The 22,098-nt window shown below is 40.8% G+C and overlaps 1 protein-coding gene across 1 annotated transcript; it reads left to right on the forward strand.

Annotated features, from left to right (window-relative positions):
- Nucleotides 1-2,714: 2,714 nt before the first annotated feature.
- On the forward strand, nt 2,715-21,330 carry LOC123252831 (mas-related G-protein coupled receptor member X3-like). Its single transcript, XM_044682070.1, is given in 5 exon segments — nt 2,715-2,749; nt 3,559-3,729; nt 15,111-15,246; nt 17,212-17,231; nt 20,235-21,330. Coding segments are annotated over 5 exon segments (1,458 nt in total).
- Nucleotides 21,331-22,098: the final 768 nt, after the last annotated feature.

Here is a 22,098-nt window from a genome sequence, read left to right on the forward strand (position 1 = left end):
TGGAGAAATAAGTATTAACAGAGTAACAGACAGATGGACAAATAAACAAGGATAGACAGAGATGGTGACAGAGAGACAAAAAGAGAGACGGGAAGAAAAGAGACAAAAACAAAAAAAAAGAATCAGAAAGGAAGAGAGATAGAGACAGAAAGGCAGAGACAAAGAGAGAGTTCCTGAGAGGGGGAGTGAGGGAGGAAGAAACAGGCAGACAGACAGAGACAGAGAGAGAAAGACAGAGAGAGGGAGAGACAGAGAGAGAAAAACAGAGAGGGAGAGACAGAAAGAGGCAGAGAGAGACACAGAGAGACACACACAGAGAGAAAGTTTTTTCTCTTTGGTAGAAAGTAAGGACAAATGCTCTTTTGTATTTTAACACAACATATGATGCACAGTAGGTAGGCACTTGTCAAACGTTTGTTGACTGACTGATGAAGGTGTGGGACATTCCTTTTATTGTTTACTTTCCTTAGAAGATTCAGTAACACTCAGACTTTAATTCCTCACCAATATATGTAAGCACAACTTTCTTAATACCACAGCCCCTGGGATATGACAAGAGAAAAGTACAGGAGGAAATACTATGTTTTACTTATCTTTAAAATACAAAGGAACATTTCTATAAAAGAAGAAGCAGATCAATGTGGGGGAAAGTGTGCTGGCCTTGAAGTTAGTTAAGACCTGGTTTTAAATTCTTCTTTTTGTGCTTGCTGGCTTTGTGACCTTGGGGAAGTCATATAATGTCTATGAACTTCTGTTTCTACTTCTGGACTCTGATTAACCTATGACAGTTCCCAGGTGCTATCTACATCTTTCCCATAGCTCTTTCTTAGGCCCCAGCTCTAACTAGAAGCTGCAAGAAAGAGTATCTGAGTGTTGGAATACTGTCAAATAATCCACCAAATGAGAAATGCAAAGTATCAAAACCAGCCAGGAAATGGTTCAAAGTCACTAACAATAAATCAAATGTACATATCTGAAATATTACCACATTCCTCAAGTGATGATTAAAAATAGATGGGGAGAAGAATAGCGCAATCATGCAATCACTCTGGCAAGACAGGCATGCTGATTGGCTGTGCATAGAGCTATGAATTCTTCTTGTCATTCAGAAAAAAAATTTGCATAAACAGAAGTTACTAGGTTCATAATGTTCTTTGATCCAGGGATCTCATTACTGGATATTACTCTAGAGAAAGGCAATGACATAAAAAAACAATGAGGACATAAAAATAGTCTTAGCAATAACCTTTGCTATTGCAAAACCTTAAAAATAGTACAACTGAAGAATGGATTGGGGAACAAAAGAAGTGTATAAACAAACTGGAATGTTGTTGGAATGTTCAAATCACAATGAAAATGGAGAAATGAGGGAGGGGGAACTTAAAAAATAAATAAAGTGGGTTGGTAAATAAGTATAGATAAGGGTATTAATAGGTGGTGTATAGATTGAATGAATGATAACTGAATCTCTAAGTTCTCAAATATTCTTGAGCCAATAACTGATCTGGGTAAGAATTTCAGAGAGAGGCTATTAGGATAACAACAACAAAGATTTATTAAATTAACAGGGATAGGGAAGGGAATGGGATAAACTAACTTGGAAAGATCTGGATTCCCTCCCACCAAGGTCCAACAGGTTCTCTATACTGATCTCACTAATTTGCCCAGCTGCCTAACTTAATCCTATCCAGAGTTTCCCTATGATGATAAGGAAGGAAATCTGGAAGAAGAAACAGGTCCAGCTGGGCTGATTGGGGATCTCACTTCTGTTGTCCTCCAAGGATCTTTCAGGAATCCAGTAGGTAACAGCAATTAATCCAAAATGGAGAGGGAGTAAGGCTCTTCATACCACTATCCACCAGTGTGTGCCTCACCTGCAACTCAACCTCTTTCCATCGGGTGAAATCTTGATGGTTGATGATCCACAGAGGCAGGATATTGAGAGAAGGAACAGACAGCACCATCCAGGTGAAAGTCCAGGGCATAATTGTCAATGCATCCAGTCACTGCCCAATGTTCTGGAATCTTTACTCTGCTTTCTGCCTGTCACCTTCACTCACTTTCCTAATTTCCCTACAACAGAACCACAGGAAAGACAAAAGAACAATAGACAAACACCAGGATAATTGTATAAATAGAAACAATAGCAAAAAGTAACAAGGCTTAATTTAAGTGTAATAGAAAATGTTGAGACCAAGATTTCAAATACAATATCTACCCTTCCTTTCTCTTATGAACCATGAAAATGGAAAGCTATAGTCAAACGTCCTATATCATATTAGACATTGTTATAAGAGAATGAGTTTTCTTATGGGAGAGCAAATGCTGATTCTCACTCAAAGATCTGCCTCTCAGACTCCTTCATCTTAAGATATGAAAGGATTTATTCAAGAATGGATAGGGGTGGAGCCAAAATGGAAGCTTAGGAACACCTAAAGCCATAATTTCTGACAATCCTTATGAACCAATATTTATATTGTGCTTCTAAGAAAACAGAAATTCATGCTCAACAAGAAGTCACAAGACTCTCCTACTGAAAACAACTTGAAAAGTAGAAACATTTTCTATTTTCATGGGGAAAAGGGAGAAGAATCTTCCCCCATCCAGCTCTGAGACCTGCAATAAGACCAGACCTACTGTGTGAGCCCCTGGGCAGAGATTGCAGCCTTGAGGGTCCACCTCTGACCCACCACACATGGCCCAGGCCCCTGATAATGGCTGGCAGGGAGGAACTTGGGGAGACCATCAGGTAACACACTCACCCCCACCCCCGTGCCAAGACCAGAGTGTCTATGTGAGACCTGGGCAGAGACTGTAGCCATAAGGGTGTACCTCGGACCCACCACATATGGGTCAGGGCTATCACAAGGACCAACAGGGAAGAACAAGGTGGGGCTACCTGGATGGACACCCTTGACCCACTGGCTACAGTGAAAAATTTGCCCTAGGCCAAGGCATCTCAGCAGGTTAGCTCAATCAGTTGAATCCAGTATACCAGCAAAAGGTTGAGAACAAGAGAAGATTCAGCCTCAGGGCATAACAGCTCAAACACTCTGGTTCAGTAAATCAACAGAGGGGCCAGTCTATATAGTTCATAGGGAGGAGAGAAAAAAAAGTAAATAAAATTGCAGGACCCCAAAGTTATGACACAAGAATTAAGCAACCACAAGCTAGGGACTTTCCAGTCAGGACTGGTTCAAGAACCCAAGGTTACTAACAACAGGACATTTGTTGCAGCACAGTGTAACTAGGTTCTGGGACATTTGTATACACTCTGCATCTAGCTTGAAAACTCAGGTTTCTCTCAAAATGGGGTCCAGGTTGGCACATCAGTTTCTGGTGGCCTGGACCCTAACTCTGAGTTAGCAATAAAGTTCCTTTTGCCCTTATATAGTTGGTGTAAACTCATCCTTGCAATTGGGACCAAAACTGGACATAACATATGGGGGCTCATCCATGTCCCCAAGGTTTGGATTGAGAATCAAACAAATAGGAATTTAGGTTGGGAATTCCCTCAGGAAGAATCCATATCGTGAGTGGCGCGGTGTCCTGCTACAGGAATCGGCATCCCCGAAGGGAAAGGTCTGTGAATTCATGGTATACGGCTTATTCGCTGGGCTCAGCCCCTCCACTCTTGGAGATTATACGAGGGGGCCTATTGCTAGGCCAGGATTCAGTGCCAGACCCCGTACCTTCTGGGGCCCAGTCCTGGGATTGGGTGCACCATTGGTAATCGGCACTCAGGGAGTAGATTTTCCTGGACCCTTAAGCCGGTGGGCCGAGCATTCCTTTCATAGGAATCTCAGCAATTTTGAGGGGTTAGAGTCCCCTCCTGCCTGGCAGACGTGCTAGCATTTGGGGGATGAGTTTCCTGGCTGAGCATCCTTTTCATAGGGATCTCAGTGGGCCATTTTGGGGGTTAGAGTCCCATGGCTGAGCATTCTTTTCCTACGGATCTCAGCAGGCAACTTTGAGGGATTAGAGTCCGCTCCTGCCCAGCAGACATGCTAGTGGTAGACCCAGAATTGGCAGACAGAAGCGATCCACCTGTAAGTCAGTGGTCGCCCTTTGGGCAGAGTCCAAGATTTTTTGAGTGTGAGTGTGCAGGTGAGTGGCCATACGGTCCATTTCTGTTTGTCCCCATTTCTGTTTGTCCTCTTTGTCTTCCCCCAAGCGTATTTGTTTCTGTGCTTATCTCATCGCTCTAAGTGTCCAGTGTCTTCTGTTACCCTTCCTCTTGCAGGTTGTGGTGCAACAAGGAGGCTCGTCACCATTGTTAAAGTTTGAGAAATTCAGAAAATAGCATCCTAGTTTCTGAACCTCTTAAACTCTAAGATAATTTGGTTGGTTAAAAGAAACTTTATTCTCTGCTCTTATTACAACAAGAATCACCCAAACTAATCTGTCAAACATTTCTCTTTCCATTTCTCACTGGCCATGAGAAAGGTAACATAGAAATCAAAAGGCAAAAAAGGGGACAAATTTGATCCCATCACCAAATTCAAGCAACAGGTTAAATACTGAGATATATATCTAATGAAAATTACAAAGGGTTCTGATTGTAATCTAAGAAAAACTTATTCAGGCAGAAAGCAAAGATTCTGGGTTGTGTACAGAAGTACAGAAGTGCAGCTTAACTTTCCCAGCTAGCCAAAAACCATCAGTATTGCTCAGTGCTTAACCAAGAGTGAAAAAGCTTCCTTGAACAACTGTGAATTCAACCTACTATTAATCACATTGATATGAATGAAAATTTAACTTAAGGATTATTAGAATAATACATGAGCATATAAAATTGTTACTCTAAAACATGCACTATTAAAAATTTGGTAATTCAAAAATAATACATGCATTAACAATCTAGTCTATTATGAATATAGACATTTGGACAACATTGTATTTACTTAGGACACAAGAATTATTTTAAAAGCATGAAAGAACAATGTACGAGAACAGCTCCTGGGTAATAGACAGGGAACAGGAAGCTAGTAACAACTTTATAACATCTATCATGATTGTGCAAAAATTCAAGTTTCCCTAATTCACCACAATTGGATTATAAATTTAAATAAAAAGGGGAAACTGCAGATATTACAGAGAATAAAAGACAGTTAATACAAAGAAAATATGGTTTGGAAATTTATAAAAAGCAAATAATAACATCTATTGTGACAACTTAAACTAAGCCTTGAGACACTAAGATCTTAGTCAAATTATGCCTGCTTATTTACTGTCTGACTATCCCTTAAAAGTTAATTGAGTAGATTGGAGTTGAAATCAAAATGGTAAATCAGAATAATATTGATGGAATTTGATCAGCTGTGTAGCAATGTTTTGAAGTAAAAGGAAACTAAACTGGAGGTTCTGTTCTATTCTGTTTTAAAGAGGGGTTTGAAAGGAATAAGAATAAATGCTTTGAAATTCAGTTTGTTTACATACTGAAAGATCGCTTAAGGATTTAAACTTATTTACAAGTTGTGGAGTTCAAACTAAAATCTGTCGAGAATAATTTATTATGAAGATTTTGATACATCTTCATAATAAATTATTTTATGCAAAATTTTAAATTGTGATGATCTCACTTGTTAAAGTGGGATAAGAGACAAGGATGTTAAGTAATAAAAACCTAAACCAAGCCAAACAGCCTTCGCATAAATTGCTCGCACGCTTTTAACCCCTTTCCTTGCACACAGAAAGGAGAAAGAAGTATTTCTAATTGTTCCACATTGATACTTAGGGACTGTTATAGCAACATCAGTTTGACCTATATTTTAAAGGTTGATAGAAAAGCCACAGATGAGTTTTGTAAAGCAGGATTGTTTTAGCAGTACAGTCTCAAGAAGACTGCTTTCCATCCTTATTTATCTTTCTATCATAAGAGTTCATCATACATGGTTTTCATCTCAGTGTATTAAAGTTGACTAACTTTATTATTACATTTGACTTCCTGGTCAAAAATAAATAGATAAGCAGCCTGCTTATCAAGAGGCTTGCTTTGTGGTTTACAGTGCTTAAAAGGTTTCAGATCTCATAATTTAAAATAGACCCTGTAATACTACATATGACTTTTATGTGAATTGCTGCTAAAACATGTATTTTAAGAATGTTAGCAAAAGCTCATTGTAAACCTGACTGTATCATAAATTCTGTTCAAGCCTCAGTGTTTACCTCAGTTTACCAATTTGTACTATGAACTGAGACTTATAATTGATAAGCCCTATGCTAAAAGTATAGTGTCTCAATTCTTGGGAGTTATTGCTTAACATTTGCAAGGATACCAACTGGCATGTTTATTTTTATGATGGTAACAGTGACTCAGAGAAGGTGAAGATGACCTAGAGATAATTTCTAAAATTAATGTATCTGGTGTTGGAAAAATCGCAGATGATTCTGGAATTTCTCCGGACAGTAAACCTGAAGTGATTCCTGCATAGCCTTGTCTTAGTCCTTTGGATGGCCAGATAATACAGCCCTGATTTATACTTACTATGGAGCTACTCAACCCAGCATTCCTATTCCTTAATTCAGGTTTTATGACTAAAGTGTGAGATGTTAATTATTACCAAGATATATAAGAATTACTGAGTGATCAGCCTTGTAGGGATGTGAAAGGCTTGTTTGAGGGAATGGAAATTGTTTCTTGACTTGCTTAGCAGATTTCTCTGAGCTATATGGGTAAGACTTGTCTTTTAAGGAAGGAGAAGGCTTCTGGGATTTAATGGTGATACACAGAATGTTCTGTGATGGTTAGAGAGGCAATTCGAGGGCTCAACCTGGACTGGACCTCTTCTGACCATCTAAACTACTAATCCTCAGTGGCACAGCGATGGCATGAGCCAGTGACAGCTTTGGCCGGTACATAAAACCCCCTTACTACGTGTCCCTTGCGACGTGAGGAAACGCTTTCCCTGTCTTCCTTTTCTATTGTGACAAGTCCCATAATCAGCACATGAGGCAAATTGTTAAATTAAAGTTTCCATTTCCTCAAACAACCTATTAGGTTAGTAATTGAAAATTATCAGATTATTAGGGAACATGCTTTGAGAAGTAGGTAAAGTTTAGTAATAAATGACTTGTAACTGCAGTCTTAATTACCACAATTGAAGTTTGGATCTTGAGCTTGGAAATATAACCCAGAGCTTTCTGGGTTTCCTCCAAAATCTGGGATAAAGAAATTCATCTGTAAAATATTGTTATTCACGTATTTATAGATGCCCTATTAATGTGAGCTTTGAAAAAGGATATTCTGTAACAGAAAAATCACATGCTAACTCTGCAAACAACTTGGGAATCAAACTTCCTAAAAGGATCAATTCTTATCAGAGGATGATTTCTGGAGATGAAGTCTATTGGCTAAGAAACCCAAATGTTAAGGTTTAACATCAGCTTCTATTATACTAATTTTCTCTCTTTATATCTGGTGTTCTAGTTTTTGCCCCAGTCCTGGGTTCTATACTTCTGCCTTAGGGACTGCTCCCCCTTGTGACCTGTCTGCCAGTCCAGGGAAACAGTCTCTGGATACACATCCTTCAAGTCTTCAAGCCTTCAGGACCCTGGAACTCGCTGCAGACACACCCCTGAAGACCCCATGTGCTGATTCTCCTCCTCCTCCTCTCAGGGATTCTACACCCCTTACCAGCTATGAAGAAGCTACAGAAGGCTGAAACCATCGTCCCATTCTCTTAGATATTTGGAGGGGGAAGATGGCATGGGACATTGTACCACCCTAGTGTAGACATTTTTCAGGCAAACTATAGGCAGGAAAATTCCTTTACTCCCACTATGTACCCTTACCTGACACTGAGTCAAAGGTTTGACTCAGTTACTAGTAGAGGGAGAAATGAGAATTGAGGCTGGACAATGAAGCCTCCTGGGAATGGGCTGGAGGGATCCTGCAGGCTCATATGGGGGCTGGTCGGGGGCACCCTGCAATGTGTCTGATAAAACTTGTCTTGCAGGATGAAACTGCTTGGCCTGGAAGGGGTCTGCATTGCCAGCACTACCATCCCACCTCCGAGCATCTACCCTTTGCCCTGTGATCACAATCCACCCTGAATGCCCGATCTCATCCCAATTTTGGTAGGGTTGGGCATAGGAAGCCTCTTCCATCATTCTCCATGGCTGACTATGCTTATTTCCACAATTCTAGGCCCCCTTCTCCTCCTACTCCTCCTCCTGACTATAGGTGCCTGTGTCATTAACCAGCTGGTCCACTTTTGTGAGGGATCATTTTAATACTGTCCAGCTCACGGTTCTGCAGCAACAATATCAAACAATTTCCCCCTCAGAATATTTGTATCCTTAGATCACAGTATAGTGATGGTACATACACAGTCAGGATTTAGTAGATAATTAATAATCGATATATTAAAAGTAAATTGCTGTGAAGTAGAAGGAATTAGGTGATGTCCTAGATTTTCCAAAGACATATCATCGGATACTCAGTTACTGCCACCATTCCTTTTTTAATCATAACTGGCTCCTTGAAATAGCTGGTGTGACTCCAGTATCACTCATGGGACCGCTACCTTCACAAATGGGATATGCGATGAGCTATGATACTATTCTGTTCCTTTCTGTTGGATATTCCTTTGGTGTTCTTTAGGATCAGGAAAACTCGGGACCAGTTTTGAGGGAGGGCAGAGAAGACAAGTCACATTAGAGCTGTAAGTGGGATGATTCACTCTGGCTAGTCCCAGATCTACTTTAGGGCAGGGAACTCAGTCAGAGCAGGCTGTCCAGGATAAAGTCAGAGCTGGGAAAGTAGACTTTAAAGTCAGAGAGACGTGAGTATAGCCAAAAGGAAATTATGATGAGTACCTTAAGATATATGCATAAGCTTCAACTCACTGGAAGCTCCTGTATAAGAAAATGCAAGGGATTCTTCAACTTCCTGGAAGCACTAACTCTAGAACCAGAGGAAATAGTCATTTCTTGGAGTGAGGGAAATTCCAATTCAAGGATTATCTGTGATTTTGCTCTGGTAGGGAATGGATTGGAAAGAGTTAAGTATTTACCGAATTCCTTCAGAAGGGAATGGCCATTTATATATTGAATTATAAGGGTCAATATTTTAGAAGAAGGATGGTGAGTTGGTAATCATGGAGATAGAACTAAAGAGCTCCCAACATTTTGTGATACTGAATAGTGGGTAGAGCACTGAACTTAAAGTCAAGAATACTTGTATTTCAGTCCTGCCTCACATATTTATTAGCTTAGTGATCCTGGGCAAGTTACTTTATCTTCCTGGGCATCAGTTTCCTCATCTGAAAAATGGGGAGAATAATACTCCTAACTTCATTGGACAGTGATGAGTATCAAGTCCAATGATGTACACAAAGAGCTTCTAAGGCCTTATAGCCCTTCATAAATGTGAATAGTTATTATTATTGGCATTATTAACTTTGAGTGATACAGACAGGAAGCTCACTCCACTCACTTCTAGGGAGGAAGCTTTCCCTTATGGTCCCCATTGATTACTTCCTTGGAATTTTGCCATAATTAATTTGGAGTTTCATTCACCAATTGGAAATGTTTAGGTAAATCTGAGGGGAAAAAGCACATGAAATAACCCCCAAACGATTATGTCTTTATAAGGGAGGATCTAGTTCCCAGAGAAAAGACTCTTGTCCTCTACTAACCCCAGAACTCTTCCCCATTCCATTTCCTCACATGGCCTTCTCTTCATAATGTGGAAGAATTACTAACAGATCAAAACCCTTCTATAGTAGTATGGAAATAAGATTTGCCAGGCAGAGGAAACAAAGTTAGCCAGAGATATAAAGGATCGAACACGATTAGGAAAAAAATATATCTGATCATCTAGAGAGGGGTGGTCTCTTAGGGGAGATATTGACCATTCATTGAACAGGACTTTGATAGACCCAAACCTGATACCTAAGAGGATTGGATAAGAGGTATGAGAGCAAAATAGTAATACTCCCTCCATGATTTACTGTAATAGATTTTGACTATTAGGAAGTCTGCCCATTCTCCTTTCAGAGGGTTCTGTTCCCAGTCTTGAGGTGGAAGATCTGAGGGCTGAGGGAAATCTAATTCTGTGCTGTCTTCAATCTAAATAAGTCATAAAGGAACAGTACTGTTCTGTAGCTGGATGAGGGGTTGGCATTCTACAGGGAGATGAGGAATTTGTGGAGACGAGAAGCTCTAGACTCCCAGAGTCTGCTGAAATATAGATGGTAAAGTTTAGGACAAATTTCTCCATCATGAATGTACACACCTTTCCTTGGCTCTTCTACTCCAAAACAAATAGCCTTTGGACTGGGCTGAAATTGCATTTTTTTAGAAAGGAAAGTCAATAAAGATTTTTAAAAGGGGATTTTTTTTTAAAAAGAGAAATGCCACTAATCCTGTAGTGATTGGGAAATTACAGGACTCATTATTTCCACCCAATCCATCACAAAGAGGAGAGGAGAGACTTTAGATTGCAAATATAGAAGCCAAAGCTTCCCCATTAGACTGGACTATGACTTTCCCATAAACAAGTGGTTCTCAAAGTGTGGTATGGGTGCCTGAGGTCAGAAGCCATGATATCAAAACCATTTTCATATCTATTTCCATTATATTGATAGATCTGATTGTTATAAGCAAAATCTGTTGGGGAGGGATCCTCAATTTTTACATTGTAAAGGGTTTCTGAGACCAAAAATGTTGAGAATTGTTGCCATAAATCATGTTTCCAAACTATCCCCATTCTGTTTTCTCATAATCAAAGGGATGGTTCAGGCTCATGACTGGAGAAACAGAGGAATTTCTGCCCCATCCTCTATCCTCATTGTTTCTGGTACTTTTTCATTTCATTCTTTTAAAAGAGGTTCTCCCAGGGGAGCTGAACACAACAGAGGCCAAATCTAACCACCTTGTACCATTTTTCCACTCAGTGGTTCTGGGAACTAGGTGATGACATTGAGGTAGAGAAAATAGAGCTGTGTCACTACCCAGCAGAGGAAACAGAGCTGCTATGACAACACACGATTCTCTATCTCGCTGTAGTTATTGGTCTTGGGGAGAGAGAGGTTCACGTGAAAGCTATGTTCTGTGGCTTTTTGGCTTCTGCATTAAGAGGAACTTCAACCTGGTCAGGCTAATTTCATCTATCCTCCCTAGCAGGTAGTCTAAACCTCTTCTCCTTCTCATTTCAGAAACATGATTTCTATGGCCTCATTTCCTACATTTAAGTTATTGACCCTATTTTCCTCATACAACAAGGATCACCATGGTTACGCATTCCAAAACTGGTATGAAAGCAAATGGTATCTGGAATCTTACAGAGGACAAAGGATCTGAAGAAAGATGTCATATTTATTGCTGTAGCCTGTCTTAACTTCAATACTGTGGTTCATGAGATAGATAGGCCAGATCCCAGGAAAGAAACAAGTACCTTCATGTTTCCTTTTCCATTTGTCCAATCCTACTTTCTAAAGACTTGTTATCTTTAATGTTGTTCCTCCCCCCCCCCCATTTCCATTTAGTCAATTCTGTTGCATAGGAAGTTGTTTTCTTCAGTGTATTTGTGTGTCTCCCCTTCCTTTGTCATTGTAACACTTTTGCTATTTTTTTTAGAATATTTTCCCATGGTTACTATTGATGTTCTCTCCCTCCCATCTTCTCTCCCCCTCTCCTGGAGCTGACAAGCAATTCCATTGGTTTATACATGCCTCATTACTCAAAACCTATTTCCATATCATTCATATTTATAATAATCTTAAAAACCACAACCCCAAATCATATACCTACATAACCAAATGTTAAAACATATGTTCTTCTGTGTTTCTATTCCCAGAGTTCTTTCTCTAGCTGTGGATAGTATTCTTCTTCATAAGTTTCTGTGTTCAATGTTCTCCTGTTTCTGCTCACTTCATGGAAAAAATATTCTAAAAATATAAATAAAATAATGTGAGAAAAAATAAAAATAAAAGAAGTAAGAGAAGCCCTTCCTGATTTCCCACTTATTGTCTCCCCAATGTTGATTATGTCAGAATTATCCTATATATAAGTTGTTTGTATACATATGTTTTCATACTGTTCCCTACCATTAGACTGGAAGATCCTTGAGAGATGGCACTATTACTTCCTTTTCTTTGTAGCTCAATGTCTGATACATATTAGGTGCTTAATAAATGCTTACTAACTAACAGACTGAATAATGCTGTATAGGGCATGAGTAAAGCTGTGGACCAAATCTCTCTCTCCACCTGGGACTTTGAGGTAGAGGAAGAGGGTGGATGATGCCCCAGTCTTTCTAGTGGAAAACACTTTCCAAACAATTAAAACTAGATCTAAACAATTGGAAAAACATTGATTGCTCATGGGTAGGATGAGCTAACATAATAAAAATGACCATTCTATCCAAATTAATTTAACCTATTTAGTGCCATACCTATCAAACTACCAAAAAACTTTTTACTGAATTAGAAAAAACTATAACAAAGTTCATTTGGAAGAACAAAAGATCAAGAATATCAAGGGAAATAATTTAAAAAAAACGTGAAGGAAGGTGGCCTAGCAGTACCAGATATTAAACTATACTATAAAGCAGCAGTCATCAAAACAATATGGTACTGGCTAAGAGGCAGAAGGGAGGATCAGTGGAATAGACTTGGGGTAAGTGATGTCAGCAAGACTGTCTATGATAAACCCAAAGAGCTCGATTTTGGGGACAAAAATCCACTATTTGACAAAAACTGTTGGGAAAATTGGAAAACAATATGGGAGAGATTAGGTTTAGATCAACACCTCACACCCTACACCAAGATAAATTCAGAATGGGTGAATGACTTGAAGATAAATGCAAACTTAAAAACTCTAAGGTACCACTATACACCCATCAGACTGGCTAACATGACAAAAAAGGAAAATGATAAGTGTTGGAGGAGGCATGGAAAAAATGGTATGAACTGATAAAACCATTCTGGAGAGTAATCTGGAGCCATGCCCAGTGGCCATGAAACTGTGCATACTCTTTGATCCAGCAATATCTTTATTAGGTCTACATCCCAAAGAGATTAAATTAGGGGGAAAGAACCTATCTGTACAAAAATATTTATAGCATCTCTTAGTGTGATGGCAAAGAGCTGGAAACTGAAAGAATGTCCATCATTTGGGGAACAGATGAAAAAGTTCTGTTATATGACTGTAATGGGCTACTGTGATGTGAGAAATGACAAACAAAATGATCATGAAAAAAACCTGGAAAAACTTATCTAAAGTGATGCAAAGTGAAGTAAGCAGAACCCAGAATGTGTTGTACAGAGTAACAACAATAATGTATGGTGATCAACTATGAATGACTTAACTGTTGTCAAGAAGGCAAGTAGCCAGGACAACTCCAAGGGCTCATGACAAAAACAAGGATATATACTGCCTTAGAAGGAACAGAGGCCAAATGCACATTGAAACACAACATTCTTTATTTTATTTCCTCTGTGAATTTTTCTCTAGTATAAGTGATATATGTGTCTTATTTCATAACATGAGAATATCAAAAGATGTATTATGTAACAAATATTATATGATATGTATATATATATGACCTATATCATATTACCTGCTTTCTTGTGAAAGGAAGAGAAGTGGGAAGGAAAGAGACAATATAGATTGAAAATTGACACATAATCTGGAAAAAATTATCATAATAAAAATATAGGTGAACATATTGAATATCCTGCTATGGCTGCCAAGAAGTCCATATATGGCCTTATATTTAGGGAGTTTGGACTTTGCAAAAAAAAAATGTGAACTGAAAAACACCAAAAAGAATATTTGCACACACCCAACAAATAACAAAAGACTATTTATGAAAACATGATTCTATTTCAAAATGCATGCTTCTCCTCCTCCTTTTTCTCTCTCTGTTTCTGTCACTCTGCCTCTTTTTCTCCCTCCCATACATTGATATGGCAGATATTTGGGGAGTTCTGGACCTAAGATAGCTAGCTGTGCAGATGGAAGAGAATCGCTTATGCTATCAGAACTCAAGGCAGGATGTGTTCTGTGTGAGCTGTGAGGAAGTCAGTGGTATCAGGAAGAAAAGATAGACACCAGACAGTCATCATCCTTTAGGGTCTCAGACACTTACTAGCTCTTCCTTACTCTTTACACTGTGTACCTCAGTTTCTTCATCCAACCGAATAACAACCATCTGGAAGCTCTCCTATTTTTGCCTGAGGTATGCTTGACATGGGGAATAATAGGAAAGTATGTTCTAGAAAAAAAACCATAATGTTGTTCTGGGGTGCCCAGGGGATTATGACAACGACAGAAAAGGGATCATGAGCAGAATCAAAAGGAGATGCTGAGATAAGTCTTAATTTCTAACTGAACCTGACCTCTGATTGGTCAGTGAAAGCCACACAGGAAATCAAAGGGAGCTCTTCATCTCTTTAATCACATTTACTCAGGCCCCAATTGTGTCCAGAGTCTCCTGCAGTGACTCCAGGCTACCAACTTCTCTGCAAGCCAGATCCACTCCTTTCAAGGCTGGTAAGATTTGACTTCCCCAGAGGCAGTGTAGTACGGTGGCTATGATGCTGGACTTGAAGTCAGGAAGACATGGCTTGACGTTCTTCCCCAGCTACCTTGTATCTGTATAACACTGGACAAATCACATCACCTCTACTTTTAATCTTCACAATCATCTGTGAAATGGGGCTAATAAAAGCCGCAATTTGACAGAGTTGTACAGATCAAAGGAGAATGAGTCTGTAAGATGCTCAGCAAGGATGAAGGGACCTTAGAGTGCCTACACCTTATATTTCTTAAAAGCCAATTTTCCCCTCCACCCTTCCAGAATCTTAGAATTGTTGGCTTGAAAACTGAATTATATTCAGGATGATTCCTCAGGGAGTAAGACAGCCCAGAGCTCCCATGTCAAGCTATTCCCCATCTGCTGGGTCCCCCCCACCCCCAGATCTCCATTCTGCATATGAACCTGTAAATTTAGTTTTTGAGAGTGAAAGAAGTAAATGACATTTAACACAAGAGCATGGTAGATGGGGAGGTGACAAAGTTGGAGATACCATTTGCCTGCTCTCCTGATTCTTGGGCAGTTTTCATTTGCTCATTTCTCAATTGTGGTTTTTTTATCTCAGGCAAAACTCCCTAACATTTCATACAATTCTGAATCTGATATCCCAGGAGAGAAAATACAAACTGGATTCCAGCTTCCTGAATAGAAGCAAGATTACTGGTTGGAGGGAAGTCTTGAAGCAACTGACAGTTCTTCAGGTGAGTTTGTGCAACTCAAGGCTCAGAAAAGTCAGGAGTTTCAGAGATTCAGGGAAGTCAAGGCCCAAAGTCCCAGGAAGGTACAGATGGGCTGGAGAAGCTCAGGCCTGGCAATTGTAGGAGGCTCAAAGAAGTGAAGAATGCCACCAAATTCCTTAATGGCCCCCAGAAAGAATAGGAAAGCCCCAGAGTAAGTGCTGTCTGGGTACTTGGGAGACCTATTGGGGTTGATGTCCCTGTCCTTTCAAATGACATTTAGAAATGATTCTGAGCAGTAGAGATACTTAGGGACAGCTGCTACGACCTTGATCCTGAATGTAAAGGTATGAATGAAGGAGCATTTGGAGGGTGGTCAAGTCAGGATGGGAGCATAAAGAAATCCTGGCCCCCTTGTCTCAGTTAAGTTCATAGCTTCCATTGCAGACTGCCAGGATATCAGTCCCAATGAATGACTCCTGTTGGCAGAAGGTCGTATAGGGTTTGTTGATACTTCTGATTAGAGTATGATGTTTTGGAGGCTCAATATAATACAGTTGCTGTTAGATTAGAAGACCAGGAATGACAAGCATCAGGAGTCCAGGCTTACAGACTGTCAAGGGCAAAAACTACAATTTACATATAGTAACTTGTGTCTGTCATTGCCCTTCTTGGGGATTACCTAATTCCTTTTTTGCATTTGAGGAAACTGGCCTCAGTTTCCTCAAATGCAAAATGGAGGTTGAATCATTTATGATCTCCAAGCTACCTAGAGGTCCAATGGCTAATGCGCGGAGTTTAGGATTAATGTCAAAGGATCTGGATTCAAATCTTTGCTCTCCTACTCACTGTTTGACCTTGGATAAGAGATTTTATTTCCATAGATCTTAGTTTCCTTTTTTTGTAAAAATGAGAGGGGCAAATTAGATGAATTGGAAGATCTCTTCCATCTTTCATTTTATAATCCAAAAATGCTTTGGACTACAGAAATCATTTGATCCCGTGGCCTAACATGTAAATGAAAGTCAGTGAACGTCACTCTGAGGACAAGAGAGAGAGGGTGGAGGCTGAGTTTAACCTCCAAAGTGGAGACTTATCACAATAGTTTAAGAAAGATACGATGAGGCCTGAAATGGGGTGACAGTCATGTGAGTAGAGGGGGAAAATAGAACTGTTATTTGCATAGAACTTTAAGATTTGCCCAGATTATCTACCCTGGCTCTCACAAGCACTCTGAGGTTGGTGCTTTTATTATTCCTGTCTTATTATTTGGAAAACTGATCATTAGAGAAGGTGAGTGAATTGCCCAGTCACACAACTACCAAGTGTCTGAGGCTGTATTTAAATTTAAATTCAGGTCATCCTGAGTTCAAGTGCCCCAATATCTACCATGTCTCTAAGCTGCTCCAGATGGGAAGAATAGGAAGGAAGAATCTAGAAAAATCTAGAATTCTAAAAAAATCTAGAAAAGAAAGACCTTGGTTGGGAACCTAGGTCATTGGCTAAAGAGCGGGTCCCCCTATATACATGCATATACACATGCCTTACATACATAAGCATATAAAACACACATAAGCAAACATGTATTGCATATATGTGTAAACACATATGCATAAAATTAAGGGGAAGGGAAGCTTTGAAAGGAAAGAGAATAAGTCCTATTTCAGATATATTAGTTTGTGTAACTATGGAATATTGTGACATCCAGCAGTGAATTGGAAGACTGGAGCTTAGGAGAGAGAAGAGAGTGGAACTGGGAGATGTGGGGATTCCATGTGCAGAGATATTCTAGTGCTGTGATGGCGAACCTATGGAACAGGTGCCAAAGATTGCATGCAGAGTGCTCTCTGTGGGCACTCGACCACCCTCCCTCCCCACCCCTCACCTCAGAGTTTATTGCTAGAAAGACAAAGGGACGCAGCCAGAGCTGCTGCTCTCCCCCTCTCCACCACACTTGATATTTTTTCACATCCCCACTCTGCCCTACAGCCAATGGGAGTGCACAGAGGGTAAGCTGGATAGCTCACAGGCAGTAGAGCTGGAGGGGAGCAGAGTGCTTGGTCTTCTCCCCACAACCCCACTACACTCACTGAGGACATCGCTCACTTCGCCCACCCCTCTGCCCACCAGCCTAATGAGAGCACTTTCTCTCTCCCCTGTGTGGGGATGGGGCACACCCAACATGTAGTGGGGGGAGGGACATGGCATACAGTCTGGGGGTGGGGTGGGGACATAACACTCACTCTGGGGGTAGGAGTATGGGGCCTGGCACTCCATCTCTAAAAGATTCACTATCACCGTTCTAGAGGAACTTGTGGGAGCTTAAAAGAGAAAGAAAGCAAGAGACAGTTAAAGAGACAGACAGACAGACACAGAGACACAGAAAGAGTCTGACAGACATAGACAGACACAGAGACAGACAGAGATAAACACAGAGAGATAGAGATAAACATAGAGAGACAGAAAAACAGAGAGACAGAAAGACAGAGACAGAGAACAGGGGAAAGGTGGAGGAGTTATCATTAGGAGATAGTAATAATAGGTTACTTTTGTAGCACTCCACAATTTATAAAGCACTTTACACTTGGCATCTCATTTGACCCTCCCAATAACCTTCTGAAGAAGATGCTGTTGTAGGAAACTGAGATTTCAGAAGTTGAGGGTCTTGCTCAGGGCCATATAACTTGTATTTTGCCAAGGTACAATTTGGACTTGGATCCTCCAGACCCCCAATTCCATTTCTGTATCCCAAATTGAAGAGGCTAAGAGACTTGCCTATAATCATCATGTCCAGTTGGTATTGGTCATATTTAAACATTTGTCTTACTCGCCTCAAATAGCATTGTTTGCTGTCCTTGCATCTCTCAGTACCCTCTGTCCCAGTGTGGGGAATGGAATTTCTCTCCACACACTTCCTCGCTCCCCACCATCCAATCAGACGGGCTCCATTGTTCCTCTAAACCTGGATTATTCTTGGAGGGAAGGGGAATCCTTTTCCTTAGCCTCTCAGGCATATACAGAACAGAGACTCCTTTCCATGATCAAGTCCAATTTTCAATTTAGAAACTGGGCTTCAAAAGAAAGGTATTTATGATACTGGTAGCAGGGAAGAAATCTGGGGTAGGGAGTGAAGGATGTCCAAATAGACATCCTGACCTTGGGCCACATAAAGATGGGCAGAGCTTGTCCCAGAACAGAGAGGAAATGTCAAAGAGAGCCAGAGTCCCCAACCCCAGCTCCCATACCAGTCCTCACCCCCACTCAGCTTGCAGACCCATTGCCCGGAGGTAGTCCTGTCTACCTTCTACTCTGCTTTTAGAGCAAGCAATTCTCAAGGCTCAAGGCTAAATTCCATCTGTGGTGACTCCTGCCTGAAGGAGCCCTGGGGCAAGGAGAGGAGATTCCCTATATTTCACTCCAAATTATAGTCTCTACATAGGTCTTGGAACAGAGGAAGTTTTAGAAGAACTCTCCTTTTTTCTCCTAAATCTAGGAATTTAAAATTTAAACTGCAGGAGCTTAGGGAAATGATCAATTCATGGAGTCTAAATCCTGGGCTCATTAAGAGTTGGAGGAATAAATTAGTCTAATCTCTTCATTGTTGTTCAAACATTTCAGTGGTGACTCTTTGTGACCCCATTTGGGTTACCAGCAAAGATACTGGCATGGTTTGCCATTTCCTTCTCTAGCTCATTTTGCAGATAAGGAATTAAGACAAATGGGGTTAAATGGCTTGCCCAGGGTCACACACCTACTAAGTGAGAGGTCAGATTTGAACTCAGGAAGAGTCTTCCTGACTTCAAAATCAGCAATCTATCCAGCGTGTCATTTTATTGTCCCACTAGAGATCCTTTATTCCCTCTTATTTCACCACTGAGGAAATTAGGCCCCTCAGTTTAGATGTCTTATGTGACAAGTTGGTTGGTTCTTGTCTTTCATACTAGAAGAAGATCAAAATTCCATCACTAGTGATGTCTTTTGAATCCTGCATAAATTGAAGTGAGAGGGAGGTACACAAGGGCTTTTGTCTTACTTTCTCTCTCTATCAGAGACATCAAAGTCCAATGGCATGATAAAAATCATGGCTGGTGATGGCTTGGGATAGAGTAGATGACTGACTTCTTCAATGCCTAAATAATCTCTAAGAGTTCCACAGCATCCATTTCTACCACATTTGTGTCTACTGGAACAAATTGTTCTCTTCCTCCCATTCCATTGGAGGAAGTCTTCATGAGCCTGGAGTAGATTCCCCTCCACTAATTCACCAATGTGTCTGAGACCTCCTGGTTACCTTCAACCTGGTCTAGACAGCTTGCTGAGATAGTTTACCAAAGTATGACCACTGCACAAACTAAAGCTTTTTGGAGCTCCAGGTAAGAGTTGAGTGTCTGGGGTGTTTAGGGAAGATGATCACCTCTGGCGTGAGGGCTTGCTGAGCTCATCATAGGGCTTCCCACCCACTCTTGATGTCCACCTGCCACCACACAAGTAATAAATGTCAAGAATGAAGATTCAAACGCAACTCTTGTCTTGGAAAAGAAATCCCAGTCTTCCGGTCTGTCTTTCATGCTCTTGTCTGCAAACAGGCCTCTAGGGAAAAGAAAATTTGAAAGATCTAAAGCCCTTTTCTTTATCTCAGAGACCCTTACTCATATGAAATGTTCCTTATTGAGTCTTGGAACTGAGGAAAAATTTCAGTCCTTCATAGCACCCTGAGGTGGGAAGGGCAGTTGGAGCTAAATCTTGGTCACAAGCAGGGGCAGAAAAGCTGCTAATGGAACTTTGCCCAGGACAGGTCATTTTCATAAGCCAAAAATATGTCAGTTAGTGAACAATCATTTGAGAACTTCCTGTACACCATTTATGATGCTAAGCACTAGGCATACAAAGAAAGACACCAACACTTTCTTACCCAAATCCTTGTCCTCTGCTAATGATATCTGGGCTCAGAAGCCAAAGCAAGGTTGCCATATTCCATGATCTCACAGCATTTCCCTTCTTTGTGTTCACAGGAGTGTCCAAAGCAAAGCCAAGCAGAATTTCCAAAGAATGGACCAAATCTCCTGGACCCTGTCTTCTACACAATCACCCTGGGAACTAGAGTGGGCAGTGTCTACACCCTGGGCAGAAAATACTCCTGCCCCCAGGATCGCTCTCTTTGTACCCTCCCTCTCTGTGCTTATTGCCTCCTGTGGGTTAATAGGGAATGGCATTATCCTCTGGCTCCTAAGTTTCCGAATTAAGAGGGGTCCCATTGCCATCTACACCCTCAACCTGACCACTATTGACTTCTTCTTCCTTCTCTGCCATATTACGAATATTATGGGAAAATTGCTTTTTTCTCTTGATTCAGATACAATATATTTGGAACTCATAGAATTTTGTGATTCTGTAGCAGAGAGCCTCCTAGTGGCCATGAATATTGAACACTGTATCTTGGTCCTCTGCCCCATTCAATACCAACATCACTGCCTCAAGCGTATCTCTTCTTCGGTATGCATCCTCATATGGTTTCTGACTGCCCTCCTGTATGTAAGCAGATACTTCATTTGTGAACATTCACACTCTTCCAATGACTGTGAAGAAGTCCAGAGAATTAGTAATGTGTGGAGGTTCCTAGTCTTCCTGCTGCAGATGGTCAGCCTGACTGTTTTTTTCTATGCCTGTTGCAGCAGGTGCCAATGCTCCAGGACCCCTGGCTCTCACGTCCTCTTCCTCCGACTCCTCCTGCATCTCCTTACCTATGGTTTGTCCTTGACTACTTACTTCTTCAGTAACGAATTCTATGATATGATTTTCCAAAATGAAAATGACCTTGATGTCTTCATATCATGTCTAGATATCAGTGTTATTCCTTTCATTTATTTCTTTGTGGGCTGCTGTAATCAGAGGAGAGGGGGGGAGCCCCTCAGGGTGCTTCTACAGAGGACTCTAGTGCATGAAAAAGAACTGGAAGATGGAACAGAAATATTGTATGAGCCTCATGAGGATATCATCCTGCATTTGTGTACACAGTGCTCATTTGAGGAACCAAGAGGAGAGGCTACTCCATGAATCTTCCAAGAATTTCCTTCCTTCATCCCATCCAAGACTATCCACAGGAGATAACATCTCCCTTATACTCCCTACATCTCTCCTCTGGGATGGGGAGGAAGGGATATTGCTAGTTTTGGAGACTCAAAGGATCTTTGAGAAGGAAAGTTAAGGACTTCTTGCATGATGAGCTCTGAGATCATGCCTAATCAGAAAACAATACAGTTTACTGTGTGCCTCTCCTGGGAGAGGAGAAACATGGAGAATGGATGCAGATCCTTTCAAGGCTTCTAGTTTCTTGCATTCTACCTGTCAGTCTTTCTTCAGAGAATGATCAGGACCCAGACTCTGACTTGAACCCATCCAGATTATGTGCTCTGAGACCTAATCACCAAACCTCCTGACTCCTTCTTCTACTGTGACTTTCTCCTCCCACTAGTCAGAGGATCCTATTCTGTCTTGTTTCTACTTTCATTCCTGTCTCTGATATTTTACTCCCTCTCTCCCTCTCCTACCATCTCCCTGCCCCCAACATGCACTTAGACCTTAGTTGGCAGGCCCACAAAGGCACCAGAGGCTCCCCAAAGTTTTCTTTCCTGCTGGTCCCAGACACAGATCACAGTAGGATTTCATCATCATGGACTTCATGGACAAGATAAGCACTGTGTTAATCCCCTCCTGTCACTAGTCTAGGCAGCCTGAGAATCTAGGGTGGCTTGGTCAAGACAGATGTAGAAATCTCAGGAGCAAGTTTCCCCCTCAAGGTGGGGAAAGTTTGAGGATGGAGTTTCTCCTCACTTACAGGGACTATGACTATTGTTCTTTGGGGATAAAAGGAGAATC

This window comes from Gracilinanus agilis, chromosome 6 (assembly GCF_016433145.1).
Source record: "Gracilinanus agilis isolate LMUSP501 chromosome 6, AgileGrace, whole genome shotgun sequence".
NCBI classification, from domain to species: domain Eukaryota; kingdom Metazoa; phylum Chordata; class Mammalia; order Didelphimorphia; family Didelphidae; genus Gracilinanus; species Gracilinanus agilis.